We start from the raw sequence: 20,234 nt of genomic DNA on the forward strand, positions 1-20,234 counted from the left end.
TTTTTGCCTGCTGTTCAGTTACAACAGCGTTTTAATAAAACATATTACAAAACATTTCTATACAGCACGAGATCACGGTATTTTTTTCAAATAATTAGTGTGTTTCAGCATGTCCACAAGGTTATTTCAAATAAATAAACAACATTAGGCAGAGATTACATTCATTTGTCTCGTATTTAGTGAGCGCGCGTGCTGCATTTCTTTTCCCAGCGTTGCTGCAGCTACAGCAGTTCTTAAAAAAAATAAGTTCTTAGTTACAGTATGAGGCATTGTACACTGTACAGTGTGTATGTGTAATATAATGCTAGCCATTCCAGTGTAATTACTGTGTTTAAAGTTACACGAGTTAGTTAAACAGTTCTTGCCAGACACCAGCAAAAAAATGACTGCCTTTTTTTTCACTAGACCTTGCTCACGTTTCCATGGCAACAGGTCCCTAGTGGTGGGAATGTATCATTCAGGGTATTTTTTGGGCAAAAATGCCATGTCACCCACATTGATTGGCTGATGGCAGCCATGTTTGTTCATGTATGAACTTTTCCTGAATAACTTTTTTAGAGGACACTACAAAGATAACATATACCCAAGATTCACGTCAATCGGCCAAACGGTTCATGAGGAGATGTCGTTTAACCGCAAAGTGGCACATAGTTTCCACACCATGTGACCGATCAACTTTTTTCTTACGTAAAATCAATCATGGACATGAGCGCACTATGTACAAAAATTCACAGCTGTACTATGTACCGTTCATGAGAAGACGACATTTGAAAATTTCCCAAAATTTTAATTAAATCCAAGATGGCTGCCATATTGACCATGGCACAGCATTCCATAGTCCTCTACATCCGTGCCAAATTTCGTGAGTTTTGGTGCAGCCGTTTAAAAGTTATAGGCTTTTGTAATTTGGGAGGAAGGAAAAAACAATAATAATAATAATAAAAATCTTTACAACAACAATAGGCTTCCCGGCCATTCAGCATCTTATCTCATCCTTTTAACTTCTCTTTGCTCTGCTAAACAGGAGTATCAATACTCATAAAAATAGATTGAAAGCAGAGATCAACCTCTCTAATTCTTCATGAAAGTCCTAGTTTGCGGTTTAATGGCTGTTTCTAATTACCAGTATGTTAAGGTAACATGTACTGGACAATATAAGCCAAATGCAATCTTTTGTATGCTGTTCTTAAACCCAGGTGAATGCCCCCATCCATCTATCCCTGTTATTACTGGCATCATGTTTATAGTGCTGCGTTCTCAACAAATGTGATTTTTTTTCTTCTTTCCAACTTGACAATATGTGCATTTGAACCCACTCACCTTTTGTAGACAGTCCACTTTTTCAGACTGAAAATTGGACCTCAGCAACAGTTGAACTGATAATAAGATGCACAGGAGCAAAGGGGCCAGTGGAGCAAATGATTGCTCAAAGTAATTAAAAAAAAAAAAAAAAAAAAAAACTTAAAAAAATCGTATTTTAGAGCAAAGGTATGAAGAGAGTAAATATTGAAACATACCTGAAAAAAAAAACCCAAACAAGCTACCTTCCCATGGTCTAGACAACATTGACACACACATAAATAAAATATTTCAGAAATTGTTGATGGGCCCACAGGCCTAACACCTACCTGTTTGATGACACTGGCGAGTTGACACTCATTTACTATGCTACCCAGTTCCCAGGAGAGATTTTAAAAGGGGGAAGACATGTCTTCACATAATACATATCACCATTGTGACACAAACACTGCACAACATTTAAGTTTTACAATACTGTAATTACATTTATGTCAGCCCTGATTGAAATTCCAGCAATGACCATCAATCCTGATAAAAGCTGGGAGTTTGCCCTTTTTTATTTTTATAAATGATTAAGCTGGTTCAATAAAGAGTTAATTTAGTGTAAAATCCGATCACCAGTTGATTGTTGTGTACACTATCTGGGTTTTCCCCTGTAAACTGGACTTGAATGGGTTGACACCATTATCCACAACGTCATAGCAAAACATTGTATTAGTTTAACCATCACCCTTTGCCACAACACATATTTAAGAATAGTTGGTTATCTGCTGGGATCTGTAATTTTAAATATAAGCCTTGTACTGATTTTTATTTTATTGTATTCAATTATTTTAAATGAGTAAATTAACTCTATTGGCTTTATATCCAAATTTGTATAATCTGGCAAGCATCTATTAGAAAACATGTATGTAATATACAACACATATATCCACACTAGTCCTATCTGCCCAATATGCAATTCTTAAAAACACAATAAATATGCATGCTCACATTTACCTGAAGCTTAATTGGTACAAAATGATTCAGGCCCAGTGTCCCACAGGAATGCTTAAAATTACTTCCACTGAACAAATTTGCCATGCTCAGATGCATTATTGATGAGGACGGTGCTCACGAGTCTATAATGAACAACTGTACCAGCAAGAAGAATGAAAAAAACTAATAAAAGAAATCCCATGAATTACAAATTCAAATAAAATATTTAAGCCCTCTCTGCTTGGTTAGCGCTCTCATTGGTCCTCCGTCAGTCCTATCACAATTCAATTTATATTCTGTGGGAAATAAAGTTTATATCTTTGACTCCCTTCTATTATTTTCATTTTAGCATATTTTAGTTGAAACAATACATTTACACTGAAAATCATTTTAGAGCTGTCTGTGATGTCTGGTTGGGCACACAGGAATCTGACTCTGAACACTGTTCAATGAATCTGTTTCAGTGACACAAAGGGATCACCTGCGCATTTATACTTTTTTTTTTTTTTTTACACAAACTGTGCAAAAAATGTGCAATATATTTAAATAATTTTCCTTTGCAACAATTGATACTGTTAAATGTATGATACTGCACATAACCAACAGTAAATCTTTCATGGTTCGATCAGTATTGAAGATGCAGAAAGCTTTTGAGATTGATCTGCACGTTATTGTTGCTGTTTTGAGCTATGTGGGAGTACACTTGCTGTACAAGTGTACAACTACACTTTCATACAGTAAATTACTAAATTAAATACTGCCATGTTACAAATACAAAACACACTAATTCGATATTCCAGGACTTCAACTCCTTACAATAGGAGAACTACTGTATTTTTGCCAGAATGTAGTAGAATTTTTATATGGTGGTTTAAAATTAAATTTACAAACAGCAGAACACCATCATTAACTATTTCACAAACTCGCTTCAATGGTTCAGAAAAACCATGTCTCAACATACAGTTTTGGCCAATATTACAGTGACATCTGCTGGAATAAACAGAAACAGCAGATAACTTTGTACTCTGTAAAACTGAGATGCACACACGTCACATACGCTACAGCAGGGGTCTCCAACTCTGGTCCTGGAGAGCTACAGGAGCTTCTGGTTTTCGTTTCAACCGCGCTCTCAGTAATGTAATTACACCAATTACTGGCTTAATTAGTCAAGATTAACATGTGTTCCAGATCTTTAGCCATTGATGACAGACACCTATAAAACCTGAGGATTTGGGGATCTGCAGGACCAGGTTTGGAGACCCCTGCTCTACAGGTAGATTATGTACCCCACAAAGCCTCACCTCACAGCCACATCTGGAAGAAAATGGGTTTTCTACGGTTTCATATTCTGTTTACCAACACACACCACAGCACAAATTAGAAATTATTTAGTACAACTTCCCCTGGAGTTGGGGATGGGCATATGTAATGCATATCACTATTACACAAAAGATCTGCAGATTTAAACACCCCTCTTTATTAATATCATCATATACAATACAAAATTATGAGTATATTATTTTTCCTTCAATGTTCAATGCTCCATGCAAGAGTTGTTTAGAATGAGGCCTGATGAATCTGTTTACAACTGCAGAATATTGATATTATGTGTGACTAGTAAGTGACCAAGACTTCACACTTTTGGAAGCATTTATGAGTGTGCAGTTTTTCTTTCTTATGATACTATTGCAATCGTCTTGTCTTATGGGAAAAGGTATGGATCTTGGAACCCAAAATCTGGAATGATGGGCAGAGGATCAAGACCTTGAAGCACTCTGCTTTACAGTGCTTGCTTATAATGTACCAGATAGCCATGACCATTACAAACCTTCACATACATAACAATTTAAAGAAATTGTACTTTGGGATAGTAAATATACTATACCTTCAAACAGGGTGACATACTGGTTTACATTCAAGTTTTTGTAGATCACTGTGGAAATCAATTGCACTTAATAAAAGGAGTCTTAAATGTAGCAGAGCAAGATCAAACAACAAGTGAACAAATCTAGTTAACTATACACATACTTATTTTCCAAGACATTTGTAAAAAGATGTTAAATCAAAAAACCTATTCAGAAAACAGAATCATAATTTTGCTTTTACACTCTTAAAAGATCCCTTGTTAGATGTTTATTTGAAATGTACTGATATTCAAGATAAGGTTCAAATGCAAAAACACATTTTTGAAATACAACACGACTGAACCAAATATAAAGTCAATACCTCAAAGTATTCTTTCCCATGCAGAAATCTTAAAAACTCATGTGACCTCAATAGCAGCCATACAGGGTCAATGTCAAGGTCACAAACACATATAACTTGTGGTGTTTAAAACATATTTGTAGCATTCTCCAAACGTGAAACAATGGCTTTACACAGTTGAAACATTTAAATAAAATAAGACTCACAGTAAATGACCAGACAAACATATTTAGTTTTAAAATGGATGAGAATTTATGGTCAACAGCCTTTCATTTGTAAACAAACATACATTTCCAATGCAAATTATAATCCCACAATTATATATATATATATATATATATATATATATATATATATATATATATATATATATATATATATATATATATTGCATTAATCTTATGTATTAGTGTCCACAATTAGCTACAGATACATATTACTCTGAGAATTAAATACATAATCATTTTTTAAAGAAGCAGTAGGGCAGAGACAAGCATTATGTGGGTGGCACATTTGGTTGTACATTAACAAAACATCCTTTTTACTGTAAATGATAACTTTGAGAGATGCCTCTCAGATGCAAATTACACTTTTTCTTTGTATTAAATTTTCCCTACAATCTTCCTGCAGAAGAGTAGTTATATAATATTGTTTTAATTAGCGTCCTCTTCAATGTACTAACAAAAGCACACAATTTAGAGAGTGCTTCTAGATTCTAGGAGGATTTGTAACTGGCTACCTGTTTAGCAAAAGCCACAGAATTCAGTTACAGCTGATCAGTCTACTGCAATTTCCTTTTCTTTCTGTAAGCTGCAGATTCAGCGCATTCAGACTGTGCCCAATTACTTTCTGTTTTTAAAGGAAACGTGAGTGATTTGAATTGCACTAACACTGGTTTCAATAGAATGGCAAGCAGCCCTGTCTTCTCAGTACTTCTCAGAGCTTTCAGCCAAGGCATAAAGAGAGTGCTTAAAATGGTCACTTAGTGAAGTTTTATTATTTTCAACCTTAGAAAAGGTTGAATGCGTTCCACAGAACTGAAAGACAAACAGATATATAAACAAATAAAGGGGAACAAGACCAGCCAATAGAGCAAAATCACCCAGAATGTGTAGCTTAAATTAAAAAATAATAATAATTAAACTGTTCGAAATGGCTCTGCTCTGTAAAAGTGAATGTCCAAAACTAAGGCTTCTAGTTGCGACAGGCCAGACTTTGGCCAACACCAGAGCCGGGGTCACTGCAGTGGTTTAATAAGGTATAATTTATCTCCGTGTTCACTTGTAAAGATGGGAGCCTTTTTGTAGTGTTCCACCAGTTCATCCATGGAGCCAAACTTGCGTTGGCCGATGCAGTACACTCCCTCCGCTAGCTGCACCTTGAAATGCTTGTTCTTTCCTGAAGCTTTCAGCGATACTGAAAAGTCACTAGGCTGTGAAGAGAGGAAAACAACTGAATAGAAGCAATTGATTTAGCAAGTTACTGATAGATACAAAAGGTCACAGTTAGAAGCTGAGGTGCTAGAATGGTGTAATCTAAATTATCCAAGTTGTTAAATAAAAAGCAGAACTAGAAATATGTTGTAAAAAAAATAAAATAATAATAATAATAATAATAATAATAATAATAATAATAATAATAATAAGAGTGATGTACTGTAATAATCTTATTTCTTGTGGCCCTAAAACATTTTAAATAGTCTGGCTTCATGTAAAATGTAACAAAATAAAGAAAACTGAATGGTGAGAATGTACCACCCTCTCCTCCTCTCCCTTTGCAGTGCTACATATCAAAGTTATTAACTGGGGATGATCAGGCATGGCAGAGCCCGAAGCAGACAACACTTACCGATGACTCGCTATCCCGAACGAGAAAGTCCCCCTCTACCCCTCGCTCATTAAGGGCGCATTCTGCTTGGTGCCGCGTCACGTTCCCGTAGTACCAATCCTGTCCTGCAAACTTGCCCATGGGAGAGGGTCCAGTGCAGCTTATCTGAGGAGCGGGAGAGCTGCTCACAACAGGGCCATCGCTTACAATGACCACATAGTTTTTGGGTACCAACCCTATCTGTCCTCTTGAGTTTTTACATTTCCACCACTCTGGGTCATTCTCAGGCTTCTCAATCACCTCCATGCTCTCCCCCTTTTCAAAATTGAGCTCCTCCTCAGTGACAGAGCTGAAAGGGTACAAAGTCTGGACCAAGTGGAGGACCTTGGTACTCTGGCCGTTACTGACGGAGGCCCCCTGCCGGGAGGTGAGAAAGCTAGGAGAGTCAGCTGTGGACTCCTCCCCCTCCTCCACTACATAGTTGGAGGGGAACCAGCCCACTTGTCCATTGTAGCTGCCACGCCACCAGCCGTCGCTGCACTTCTCCATTACTGCCACCCGCGTGCCCTTCACCAGGCTCAGCTCGTCCTCCCGCTCCGCCACATAGGCGAACTTCACGTAGGCGGGGATGTTGAGGTCGTAGATGCGGGCTGCGCTGCTGCCATTGGACGGGTACTCTGCATCTGTGCTGGGGGTGGGCGACGCGTCTCGCGCACTTGTCTTCCTCTTTGTTTTGCCAAGGCCTGAAAAACAAAACAAAAACAGTCAACTGTAGATGTTTTCTTGCTCTCAAGAACTAGTTCTAGTGTGTTAAACATTACAAAGGAAACAAAAGGCAACAGGGGTAAATTGCAAATTAGCAGCTTTACTGCAGGCAGAAATAAGAGGTAGCTGTATTAAACAGATGAGAAAACAGATTGCTGCTGAAAAATTGATAGTGACAAGACAGTTTCTAGAATTCTGATGCACATACTGAGTTTCCCCAGATGATTACAGAATAAAATAAACCCCAAAAAATCTTTGAAGCTGTAAGAATACCCAGAAGCAAGATAGGTTAATTTCCATATCATTTAACCTCTCTTTGTGAAATTCCCTCAAATGACATTTTTAGTTCAGATTTTTAACATTTGTAATCTGAAATAATGGTCAGGTAAATGTTTTCATTGTTCTTTTCCAAAACACAGTCCTAATGGGGGGGAAGAAAAACGAAAAAAAAAAAATCTGTTGGTAACAGAACTTCTGCCACAGAAACAACAGTGGAGTAGAAAGGGCACTTTAAGAGTTAAATTTATTACTAATAGATGTTCCCTCTTCATTTTTTTAAAATGTTTTTATTTAAATCACCTAGCGCTTGTGTGAAGCCGTAAAATGTGGACATGAGAAGTTTTTCTTCTCCAAGTTGCTAAGCAGTAACTTATTCATGGAATCTGGTAGGACAAACAGAACTTTAGAAACAAACTTATGCTCAATAACTATCTGATGATGCACTATTTTATAGGCTATTTTTATACACTATTGGTTTTTACCTTCTCCAATAAATCAGTTGAATAGTAATAATTACAAAAATATAAATAAAAGGTGACAAAACCAGCCTTTCATAGATTTAAAAACTGCTTGGTGGGTTTGGAATATGAAGGAACGCTTCTTTGTCAGTCAGCAGAGGGAGCTGTCCCCACAACGCATTACAGTCACTAATGAAAAACAGTGGGCGGACAGACACTGACTTTGAAGATAGTTAATCGCAGTCTGTCACAAACATTAAAAAAAAAAAAATAAAATCCTGGAGGCGTATTTAGGAAAGGCAGTTTGCTGCCTCTTGCAGCACGTACAGTATTCAGCTTCATCTGAGCTGCTATAAAACATTTCACTGGATTTACAGTCAGTCAAAAAGCATGGGCACCGTATGCTTATTATACCACAATTCAAGGTAACAAATTAACAAGCATTTAGTAAACTTAAACCACGTTCTAATAAAACAAAAAACAAAATACATAATTTCTAGTAATTTAACAAATAATCTTATTTCAAAGTATTGGCACCCCTGCTTTAGTATTTCGTGTGTCCTCCTTTTGCTTTTATTATGGCTTTCAGACGTTTTCTATAATTCTTAACCTGTATGTTACATCTTGTTGGTGAAACCTGGGCCCATTCTGTCTGGCATATTTCCTTCAGCTCAGACAGATTGGATACACAATGCTTGGCTACAGCTTTTTTTCAGATCAGTCCAAAGCATTTCTATTGGATTGAAATCTGGTGACTGAGAAGGCCCTTTCCGAACTTTTATCTTCATTTTCTTCAAGAACTCCAGAATTGGATTAGCCATATGCTTTGGGTCATTGTCATGTTGGAAGAAGAATGGTCTGCCAATCAGTCTATGAGCAGCTGCTATCATTGTACTTTGTAGAATGTTTCGATACATGACTGCATTCATTCGATCTTCAATCATAATGTCTCCAGTCCCTGAACTGCTAAAACGCCCCCACATTATGATCAAACCACGACTATGTAACTGTAGGTACAAGGTTTTCTTCATTAAGTGTTTTCCCTTTTATCTCCAAACATACTGTGGTCCATTTTTGGGGAAAAGTTATATTTTAGGCCAATTGGACCAGAGCATTCATGAGACAGCTGTGTATATTCCTTCACTTCTGAAGAGTCTTCTGGTTAAGGTCTATGTGCACACAACTCTTCTGTGTTCAGCTGACTTTGTATAGTTCTTCCGTGCACCATTATGATGCTTCTAAATCTTTCTTTAGAATATTCCAATAAGTGTTCACAAATTAGCTTCAGTGTCTCTTTTAGTGCCCCATGATTTAACTTTTAATTTCTTAATTTGAAAACATTTGAGAACTATAGAGCTGCAGAAACTGTAGAGCAGTCCTCCTCCACATTGGTCCACAGGTATTAGGAATCCCCACATCTTTTGTTCGGTGTCATCCACACCTTCAGCAGGATGGCACAGCATGTTTTATTTACATTTCTAACTAGAAAGGGGTTTTCTCTCTGTCCAGAAAAAAAAACATTGGGGAATGTAATGTGTCTGTGTTTGTGAACCAACATGGAAGAGAGGGCTGATGTACCTTCAGACACTTGAAGCTAAGAACATGTCGTACTGATTGAACGGAAGCGAGCAACAAAAACAGAAAACTGATACAGCCGATTAGCCAGCTCCATGATAGAGAGAGATTGAAGGAAAAGCCCAGACCCCTGACATCATTTCTACCATTCTGTGAATTAGGTGTGCAAAGGCTAATTCCTCTTTTTAAGCTCTAATACATTCTAAAAGTACAAAGAGAGCTCAATGTTTCATTACAGAATGGCTGATTAAACACAGCCTACTCACACTAATTAACTGGGATTTAACTGCATTTCTGACACAGTAAAAGGACACAGTACCATGCACACAGTCATATTTAAACATCTATGTTGCACGCAATCGTGCCTCCACCTTTTGTGAAATTCAATGAGCAGCAGGCCAGCTATCCAGTATGAGTCACGGAGAGGGAAAGGTGGCATTTCATTCACCTTGATTGTCTATATTTAGGACCACATGTACATGATAAAGTAACAGGAATGACATAGCTCTGTGTGTGACTCAGATTAAGAAGAGGTAGGGCCTGGTTTTATTTTTCATATTAACAATCCTAATTTACAAATAGGGCACACATTTTAGGTTAAGCAACTCCCCAGTAATGTTGTTGAAGCTGACATCCTGGGATCATTCAAGAAGCTGCTTGATGAGATTCTGGGATCAATAAGCTACTAACAACCAAACGAGCAAGATGGGCTGAATGGCCTCCTCTCGTTTGTAAACTTTCTTATGTTCTTAAGGAAAGCAGGGTACTAAAACATGTTTAAAACTAAAAGGAGGCCATTTAACAATCTTAACAACAGCAACAAAAGAATATCAGTACAACTAGTCAATTGCAATAGTATCTGTCTGTCAACCTGCCTGTTGATACTCACTTAACAGAAAGGAACACTTTTATACTGTAGGACATATGCCTCCAATCCAGTAGCTCATGGGATTAACCTTTGTTTAAAAGAAAGAAAAAAAAATGGAGAAGTGCCACTTAATCAAACAAAACGTGAAAGCCAAGTCTGTGTTGAATGTGAGACGTTATCCCCACCTTATAAAAAGGTACAATAACCAAACATCTACTATGTGAAATAAATACATGTTCTAAAATATAATCCTCTGCCTTTACATAATGTCACTCCCTCTACTTTTAATTGGGCCCCAGTCTACAGCGCTTTTGTTGGTGCAGAATTGCAATCCTTACCAAGAATGCACTCCTCTGAGCTCAGCTATAGTACGTCATGATACAATCACCGGAAAACCACTTCAAATATATATATTGTTTTAAAAGGCTTTGAATGCAAGTTCTTGGAGGAAACTGCTATCTGAGATCTTATCTCCCATCACAACAATTCAACAATCAACTTGAATGAGTAATATGCCTGACAAGCATGAATACAAAACCCAATTTAGTCAAGTGCTGGCTGTGGGGAGTAGACAGAGGCATTGGAGATGTACAGACAAGGCTTAAAAATACTAAATACAGTTTGGAAACTTTTGAAATTATTATTTACTGCTCAACTACATCCAAATTAGGCCAGACTAACTTCTCCTGCACATATAATCCTTGAAGCTGCTGCAACAGCAAAGCCAAGAGCAACTCCTGAATGCCTAACCAGGATGCACAAAAAGACTTCAAAATATCATATACATAATTTCATAAAACACTGTCTAAATCAGCCAACCAAGCCTTAAGTAATGTTTATAAGAGAAAGGAATCTCGTGATGTATCCTACATGCAAAGCAGGCCATTCTGAGCAGAAAATATTAAATACAGTTATGCCGGATAAGGCCACTTTTTCTTTTGCAGTGGGACCCGGCGGCTGAACAGAAAGACAGACTCTCAGCAGCTTTTTAAGGTTTTTCTTCCAGCAAAACCCAAGAGGTGAAAAAAACACATTAAAAAAATGTGTGGGGGCTGCGGACTGGTACCATCAATCAATCAATCAATCTATTTTATATAGCGCCTTTCATAGTGGACCATCATCACAAAGCTCTAGCTTGCCAAGGAAAGACAGCATAAATATCAATTGTGTTCATCAGTGAAAGAAACACCACTGCAAAGGCTAAATAAGCTTGGAAAAACAAGATCTCCGAAAGTGTTTACAAATAAGTCAATAATGGTAACATATGAATCCTGTATGCAAAATTAGAGCCATCAGTAATATTCACCACGACCTCCAGTAAAATAGCCAGGGCTAATGTTAAATTTGCTGAGATTTTTTTTTGAGAATAGGGAACATGAATGAATAACTTAAAAAGTCCAGCATTTTCAGTGTAAACAGAAAACAGTGTTCATAAAGATTTCTGAAGTCATTAGATAATATCAAGTTATTTCTGCCTCAATTGGACAGTGATTTACTACCTACTTAAAGCACTCATTTGCATTCTAGGCAGCATTTGCCTGAAAAAAGACTAGAAAGAAACAACTAAGGTGCAATTAAGACACCTTAAAAATCTACATTTTCAGCAGTTTATTTCTAGATCAGCATAATGTTATTTTTTTCAGAAAAAATAACATTCTGCAGCGCCGCAGAAGCTTAGAAAATGTGTTCTTTGATGCAGTAAACTGCCATTCATCCTGTCGGAAACAAGGCAGCCTTCACATCATTATTTTCTTGAGTCTAGCTGGCTTTGCCACACATTAAATGTGAGCTGTTTGCAGAACTGCAAAGTTCACACTGCTGCATAAAAGTAATCTGTTTACTGCTCATGCAGTTACGGGCACAGCATAAGGCAGCAAGTGTGCTTATAAAAACAGGGACAGTTTGCGTCCTCCCACAAGCTGTAGGGCTGCCGACAGAAAACACTGCTCAGCATATTGTAGGGTCTGAAAGGAGGTCATGGTACTCCGTCTATAAAGCTTAGCAATTTCTCTCTAAAGCACATACTGTGTTTCAATACCAATAAATATAGTTTCTAAATTTGAACAAAAAGGGCTGTACAGTACATACTGTACTAGGGTGGGAAGAGATCATCATCTGAGCTTTGCCTTGATTTCTTTTTCAGGGGCTTTCACGGAATCCGTGCCAGCAAACTCTCAGCCGACTCCACTGTGACCGGTGGCCTCATACAGGGAGGTATTCAGCTTAGCCTCCGAACTAACCTGCCAGCAAAGCTACCTCCTACTGTCCATCCACAGCCAGTCAATTACAAAATCAAAAGGCAAAAGAAGCTTATTTACATTCTCATGCAAAGACACGATTGTTCAAAGAAGAGAATAAAGCAAGCGAGTTCCGAGAGGCTTCATCCGGCTATTTTGAAGATCAGAGTGCTGCTTCAAGGCAGATCTCAGGTGTGAATACTTGTGTGGCATTTAGAAATTAAAAAAAAAAACAACAACTGTACAATAAATGTACTGCCTGAAAAAAACAAAAAACATATTACAAGTCACAGACTGACATGTATCTAAATAGGCTCATGGTAAAAGCTGAAATAACTCAAAATCACACTACAAAATAAAACAATATTTCATTTCACGCTTGTCCAGTGATGTCATATCTGGCTTACATTCTGGCTGGCATATTCTACATGTTTTTTTTAAGATAATGTCAATATAAGATTGTGACCTTATATTATACACTACAAATTAGTCCAGGGCAGCTCCAAAGACTGAACATGTGCAAAGTGTTGCTGAATTAGAGTGTTGGTTTTGTATTGTGCATTGCTATTCAAAAATAAAACAATGTAGTTCTCAATGGAGAAAGGCAAACTTATATAAAACATTCAACATGGATAAAACCTAGTTCCCAATGAGTGAAAGGCTGGTAATGTGCCCCACTGAGCAATCCAGCCATTACTTCTTAACGTCTACAAAGGGACTGGCCTCTGTATGTGTTGGAATTGATCTAGAGCATGTTCACTGAAGGCGGCTGCCTTTGCATTGTGAGCAAAAATGATCCTCTCTGCTGTTCGGAGAATATTAAATAAGCAGTATAATAATATTACTAATTCCTACTCAGATAAGAAAAGCTGGTGCCTGCTACCACACAAATAAACAGCCAGTATTTTTTTAAGCATAAATCTGTGGAAGATACTACTGGAATACATTAAATTTGTCTGAAGTGTCAATGGAATCACTAAAATATTGCTAGAAAATGAATGTGTACATACTGTATAACTGAATACATTTGAATTTATTATCAAACGTAATTTGTACCTAACCATAATATATTGCTCAATATGTGTGCATAACTGAATACTGAAACAATTAAGTAAAAAGAAATGGAGTAAAAAGAAATGGAAACTAAAAAATAAAAAAATAATAAAAAAAATGCACGTGTACAGACTGGTATGTAAATTATCTTTAAAAAATAATAATAAATACTTGCTTAATCGATTGAGAGTTTATTAAATTGCACAGCCATTCACTGTAATGTCCAATTCAAACAACCTACTGTGGTGCAGATTAAAATCACTGAGCAACATTTGACTCACAAATGACATACAACATATTTACAAAAGAACAATGAGCAGGCTTATTATTATTTCAAACAGAATAACCCCTGATCATCAGAGTTACTGAGCAACACAAATCCTATTACATACACATTAACCTGACTGCCCTGGTAAATGTTCCCCTGGCAGCTAGATGCCTTGGAGCCAGGATTGGAAACAGGGAGAGCGGAGACTAAACAAAAAAAAATCTGTACGAGATATAATCAAAATATCACACAAATATAGCAAGCCGATTTAAAACACACACACACACACACACACACACACACACACACACACACACACACTTTTTTCAGAGTGTGCTTTTAAATTATTAAAGCTAAACGAAAGAACTGCATCAACTGTCAATCAAGAGTTGTGGAGGTATTATTTATGATTTTAAAAAGGACTTTGATGTATTCAAACTGTGGGATAAAAATAGCTAGTTTTAAATTGTCTATTAGCAGACTTCCTTTATGAACCTGGTAGAAAAGAGTTTGAAAATAATGTTATTTCTCTTACTTTCCACTGAAGTAGGTGTTGGGTTTGTCTATGACTCTGTTTTGATAACACAAAATGGCCAGTGGTGATACAATACTTGTGTTACTGAAGGGTCAAATTGTATGTTTGAAATAAGGGTTATGAAAGTTTATGTATGAACATGATGGTCACTTCTAATATAGCACATTTTCTGTAAAAGAAAATGTTTGTGGATTATAATTTCATTTCTACAATACCTAGATTCAACCTACAATTATTCCAATCGACAGACAGCTCAAGAAAAATCAAATGCTGTTATGAAACTATAATGTCTAGGGAATGGTTTTTATTCAACTTTCTTTCTCCAGCTCCCCCGACTGACTCTCTTCTGACTAAAAAATGACACATTTAGAGCAGAAATAAAATGCCCTAAACTAATCACTTCTCATTGCTGAGGGAAAAATGTAAAGCATTCTCCCTTGATACAATCTGTGATTTTGGTTGCAAATTACTGGTAAAGAATGAAATCTAGAGTAGGCTGCAAACCTGCTAAAATAACAAGGTATGGAAACATTCATTCCACTCACCCATGATAAAAAAAAAACATAGCGTAAGTTGCAGATAATGGCACAGCTGACTGGCTGATGGATTTGGTGAGGTGCTTCAATACCACGTATGTCATACCAGGATGCCTGTAAACGTGTCCGATTTGTTTTACCTGCAGTGTTAGCGGGGTGCCTCATTTTTTCCAGGGAATGAAAAAGTATATAAAAAAATCTGCACGCAACTGAAGCAAGTTAAATGTGCTCTTTTTTTTTGCCTTCACATTCTAAAGCAGAGCACCCAGCCTGTGGTCCAGGGACCTCTTGTGTTCTGTGAGTAAATCCCGACTGGTTTACTGCAAAGTTCCCAAGATTAGTCTAGAATGTTCAGCCTATAAAAGTGTATCAAAACATGGAATGGCTGAAATCTGCTGTGAAATTGGAGTTTTATGTTCATCTCAGTGGTGTAGGATATAATGTAATCAGAGTAAATCTGAGGTGTCCAGCACTAACTATAATGTAAATGAGTGCTTTTACTCTGTACCTCATGAGAGCTGTAACATCAGTAAAAAAAATACTGTCACCTGTGGGTACAGGAACAGAGACAATGAACTATATGCAGAATAATGAAAACACTACCAGAATACTACATTAATTGCCATCCTAAAAAGTAACCATTCTCCTGCTTAGCTAACAGCTTTACATGTCTCACTGAAGTCATCTACTGAAGGTTACTCATTCAGATTCCTGATGATTTTATCATACAACGCTGGCTGTTATCTTAAACATTCGATCGGGCTGACAGCTTGCTTGAACTCATGTTGTGCCATAATTAACTTTCTTACAGTAGGTGATGTAGACTAGATTCATTCTTTCTGATCCCCTTGGTTGAACACAAACTGAAGATGAGCATTTACAGTAGGTGTACCCTTTAATATTATACTAATATTGACAGTTGAGGCTTATACAGAAAACAATATCAACTTGAGGATTGAAAAAGTGACCGTGAGTGTCAATATTTGTTTTTATCAAACCCAAGCTGGTGTATGATGTCAGAGGTTTATAGCAAGAGTGGTTATTTGCCAGTTGGCCATGTGAAATTGTATTTGCCAAAAGGGTTGTAATACAAGGGTTTAATAATCTGCAACACTAAAACAAAAATATAGTCATAGGTTGCTTTTAGTACAACTATACAACAGCTCTCCTATATTTACTATTTCCTACACAGTGACAGGACCAAAGGAGCACAAGATGATGGCAGACATTTCACCGCTATATTAATTCCATCTTTTACTCAGTGATCCGAGGACTCTTGCACTGTAGCGGTCAGTGAAAACTGCTGAAGCTGCAAGAAGAGCATTTTGATTAGGAAGGGTTTGACAACCATTGTAATAAAACAGCATGCTATATAAACATATGCAAGTTAAGTTCTGTGTTACGTAAAAACAAAATCAAAAAAGCCTTTTATTTTTATTGTTCTGCATGTTTGGTCTTGATACTTATTTACGGCCATGTACCAAATACAGAGATTATTTGTGTTATTCCAGCAAATGGCTGTGCTTGTGTGGAGGCGTGCTGCAGGTTCCACAGGGGGCTATAGATTCTGTAACGGTTTGGGCTTCATCATGCTGGCATGGACAGCAACCTATTAATCTTCTGCAGGTCAGGATAACAGCAAAATACACCATGGAAATGACGGCTGACCAGGTCTATTACTAGCACTTCGACTAGCCTGCTGGATGGGGATGGTTTCAGGATGACAGTACTGTTGCAAAACAGCTTATGATTTCTTCCGGCAGACAGTGTCAACCTCCCAGGGCTTTCCCATTCACCAGACCGTCTCCCCATTCTAGGAAACCTAAGATAAAACAGTGTATACAGGCTCCTGGGGTATTAGAGAATACACATGTGTAACTGCATAACAACTGAAGCAGACCACACAGAGAATTCAGAATTGGAAAGTGGGTGGAACAATCTTTAAATATTTCTGACCAACAAAATGTCATATACAGCAAAGAGAGGAACAAACATTAGTTCCTATTCACACAGCTTTAAAAAATATTAATATGGTAGAAATTCCAATATTGGGCCATCCTTACAAAGTGTTATCAAAGTCTGTATTTATGAATACAATACAGTTTGATTATGATATAGACTATTAAAGTTAACAAAGCTGTAATTTATTTGATTTAAAAAAAAAAAAAAAAAGTACCTGGAAAAATAAATAAGTATTTAAACTTTATGAATTGCCCACTATATACATTTTTACACATTTTCTATATTCATGAAAATGTGTGGGTCTGTTCTCTTTCCTACCCAAAGTTTGTTTCACAGTGTAAAATATTTGCTATTCACACATAATTGATCCTCGCAAATAAACTCTGATACCTTACTCCATAAATTCTGTTCTATTAAACTTAAAAATCCAATGCATTTGACTTTTTTTTTCCCTGCATCTTTTGATCCCCTTATGGACATCAGAGTTAAGATGAATAAGGGTCCACAAAATGTTTCCATTATTGTGACCTAAATGCTCCTTTCAGCGCAACAAACCTCTAAACTGGAACCCTGTTGTGAGGAACACGGACGTTTCATTACAAGGTCAAACAGCCTTGCTGCAGGATTTAAGTGGTCTGTTCATTCAAACACAGTCCGATTTTTTTTATTTATTTTTATATCACTTATACCGATGAAGTACATTTTTTCGAAATGAAGATTACAGCTTACTTTCCACATCTGATGTATTGAAATGCTTCATCAACAGCAACAGTTCAGATCAACAAGAAGGCTGGCACATCCATTTAGTAATGTTTAATTGACCAAAAGCATAACACACAAACCTCAAACAAACTTACCATGCAATATTTATCCCCAGACATTGGGGATAAATATAAACAAATAAGCATCATGACACACATAATGCTCATTCTTAAATTTGTGTTTAAATTTTGATTTTAATTATGTATTTATGATTTTGGAGACCTAGAAACATTTACAGCTGTGAATAACATATGTTATTTCTTAAGCCATACTCTTTATATTACTGTCATAAAATACTCAAGTGGCAGGACATTTAAACAAGGATGACCATAATAAAACCAAAACTCGCGCTTCACTTATTACAATGTGTTGCAGACACAGATTTTCGTTCACATTTGTATTTTCTTGCACATTTTACGTTCAATCATCTCAGATTTAAATGCCAGCTTTTACAAGGGGTTTGCAATGAGGGCACCTTATACAGTACCATCATAAAGTGCAGCTTTTGTCTGATATTGGTAACTATTTTATTAGTCTGTTCCACACAATAATTTGCATAGAAGTGAACAGTGTACCACTTGTAAACTTCTAAAACATTTTTGTAATTTTCTGATAGGTGGACTGAAGGGCAATTTACATGGCAAGTTTCTGGGTTGATTTTTTTGCATTAAAATCTGAAATGGTTGAGAAATCCCCCACTGTATTTCTAAATTGTATTTACATTTTTTTGAAAGGCACATTGTAGTACTGGAACTCTATTTGCGAGTTAGTTACTCCAGTGGTTTACAGTACATATCTCCCAAAATGGAAAATCTATACTTTAGGGAGTTTTCAGTCAGCATCCAGGGAAAGGGGAAGGATATTACTAGTTATATTAATAGGAAACACTGATTGGGACAACATGCCTAAGAAATACACATTACACCCCATTCTGGAGCTTGTCATATATTGCATTTTAAAGTTCTTGCTCTTTCACACGAGTTTCTTGTTTTAATGCATCACCATAATTACTGTACAATATCCTTTACATACCAGCCTCCAGGGTAATTAATGTCCAATGCCAGGCTTAGCAGACATGTCACACTGCATTTAAATATATTTCAACATAAAAACAATCCAACCTCCAAGATAACCTCCATATTCCTTTATTACACTAATAACTCACCTTTAAGCAGATTAGTAAGGTAGCATACATGAAAGTGTAATTCTTCCCAGTGTGTTGCACTGTACAGTGGTGGAAATAAATATCACTTCACCTTGTCCACTAAATATGACATATTTGTGTTTTAACAAAAGATTTACATGTAATTTCACCAACACAGTTGAATGGAGAGAAAGATAAAACAGGTGAGAAGATAAACCTTCAGGACGCTCACATGGATCAGGCATTTTGAATTGGGCATAGATTATTCCATGTCCATATTGCCTATGCTTGTTGGATAAGATCCATGTTTATACCATGCTTTTCCAGTGGTAGACTCCAAAGCCATCATTTAGGCAGGATTTGAATGCAGGTCTCTAAGAAGATAAGCCATCTATGAAGCCATCTATGCTCCCCCCTAACTAAATCAATGCCATCATACAGTTTGGATCTGCTATACCTTGAGTTGTTTTCATGACAACATCAGGCTTACCTAGTGTGTCTTTAAGGTTTTTTACAAGGGATCCTTTCTTCAAGCTGTTCTTGCGCTCCACGTAGTTTGACGGCACGTAGCCCGTCCTATTGGACGTGTTTCTTACCCTCCACCATGTTTTCGAGTCGTCGAGGAGCCACAGCCTCTCATTTTTCTTGATGTCAAGTTCTTGGTCCTGTTGTGCTGTGTAATCCCACTTGGCTATAACAATAACCTCTTCTGTCATCTTTCATGGAGTTCTTCTGCCAACAAAGACAGAGTAAATAGACCATGGTTAGAGTAATAGACAAAACAGCACTGCAAATAAATGAATATTATCCCAGTCTGTATCAGCAAATAAATAGGTACCTAAAGCAGAAATCCACTCCGTCAGAAATGAACTGCAAAAAAAAATCATGTCACAAGCCAATCAGAATGCTGCGTTTCCTGCCTAACCGCTTAATTACAATTTACTACCAGTAACCGAAATGGTGCATAGTTTAAAGTTTGCTGTTAAAACAACATTTAAAATACAGTCACGATTTGGATCATTTGTGTTTGTACACATCTCACTACAGAACCAATCACTGACAACAGCAATGGCCAGTAAGTGAACAATTGTGTCTGTTGAGCAAGTTACAGAGAGATGCAGTGATTCTGCTTAGTGGTTGGCCTTGAATAGAAACTGTTTTCAACCTAGATTCAAGCACCCCAGAGAACAGCCTTTAGTCAAACAGTTTCTCTCATTTGAAGTGCATTTACTGCAACTCTAATCAAATCTTCTGGCTGAATATGTAGGATTACACAGTTCTCCCTACATAAAAAAAAAAAAAAATGTTTTTTTGCTTATAATGATATTTGTTTAAGATTTCAAAAATGTACAGATATCAACATTTTGTGATGCTATTTTAATTGTTCTGGTTTCAAACAGGTTCAGCGTGGTTTAATGTGTTGTTACAGTACAACACATTAAACCAGAAGTCCTTTTTCTCCTCTTTAAACAAAAGCCACAGT

The 20,234-nt window shown here is 36.9% G+C and overlaps 1 protein-coding gene across 5 annotated transcripts in view; it reads right to left on the bottom strand.

Annotated features, from left to right (window-relative positions):
- Positions 1 to 4,845: 4,845 nt before the first annotated feature.
- The window catches only part of LOC117405334 (cytoplasmic protein NCK2-like), a 62,928-nt gene continuing 47,539 nt past the window's right edge, over positions 4,846 to 20,234 (bottom strand). For 2 of the 5 annotated variants that reach the window (XM_059029993.1, XM_034008311.3), the window contains exons 2-4: positions 19,242 to 19,483; positions 6,331 to 7,052; positions 4,846 to 5,914 (exon numbers count right to left, since the gene is read on the bottom strand). In XM_059029993.1, coding sequence (XP_058885976.1) covers positions 5,720 to 5,914; positions 6,331 to 7,052; positions 19,242 to 19,467 — 1,143 coding nt within the window. In that variant the 5' untranslated portion in view covers positions 19,468 to 19,483 and the 3' untranslated portion in view covers positions 4,846 to 5,719. Of the gene's footprint in view, positions 5,915 to 6,330; positions 7,053 to 19,241; positions 19,484 to 19,589; positions 19,622 to 20,234 lie in introns of all 5 variants that reach the window. The other 3 variants (XM_059029992.1, XM_034008312.3, XM_034008309.3) reach the window with 3 other exon arrangements.

This window comes from Acipenser ruthenus, chromosome 9 (assembly GCF_902713425.1).
Source record: "Acipenser ruthenus chromosome 9, fAciRut3.2 maternal haplotype, whole genome shotgun sequence".
Lineage (NCBI taxonomy): Eukaryota > Metazoa > Chordata > Actinopteri > Acipenseriformes > Acipenseridae > Acipenser > Acipenser ruthenus.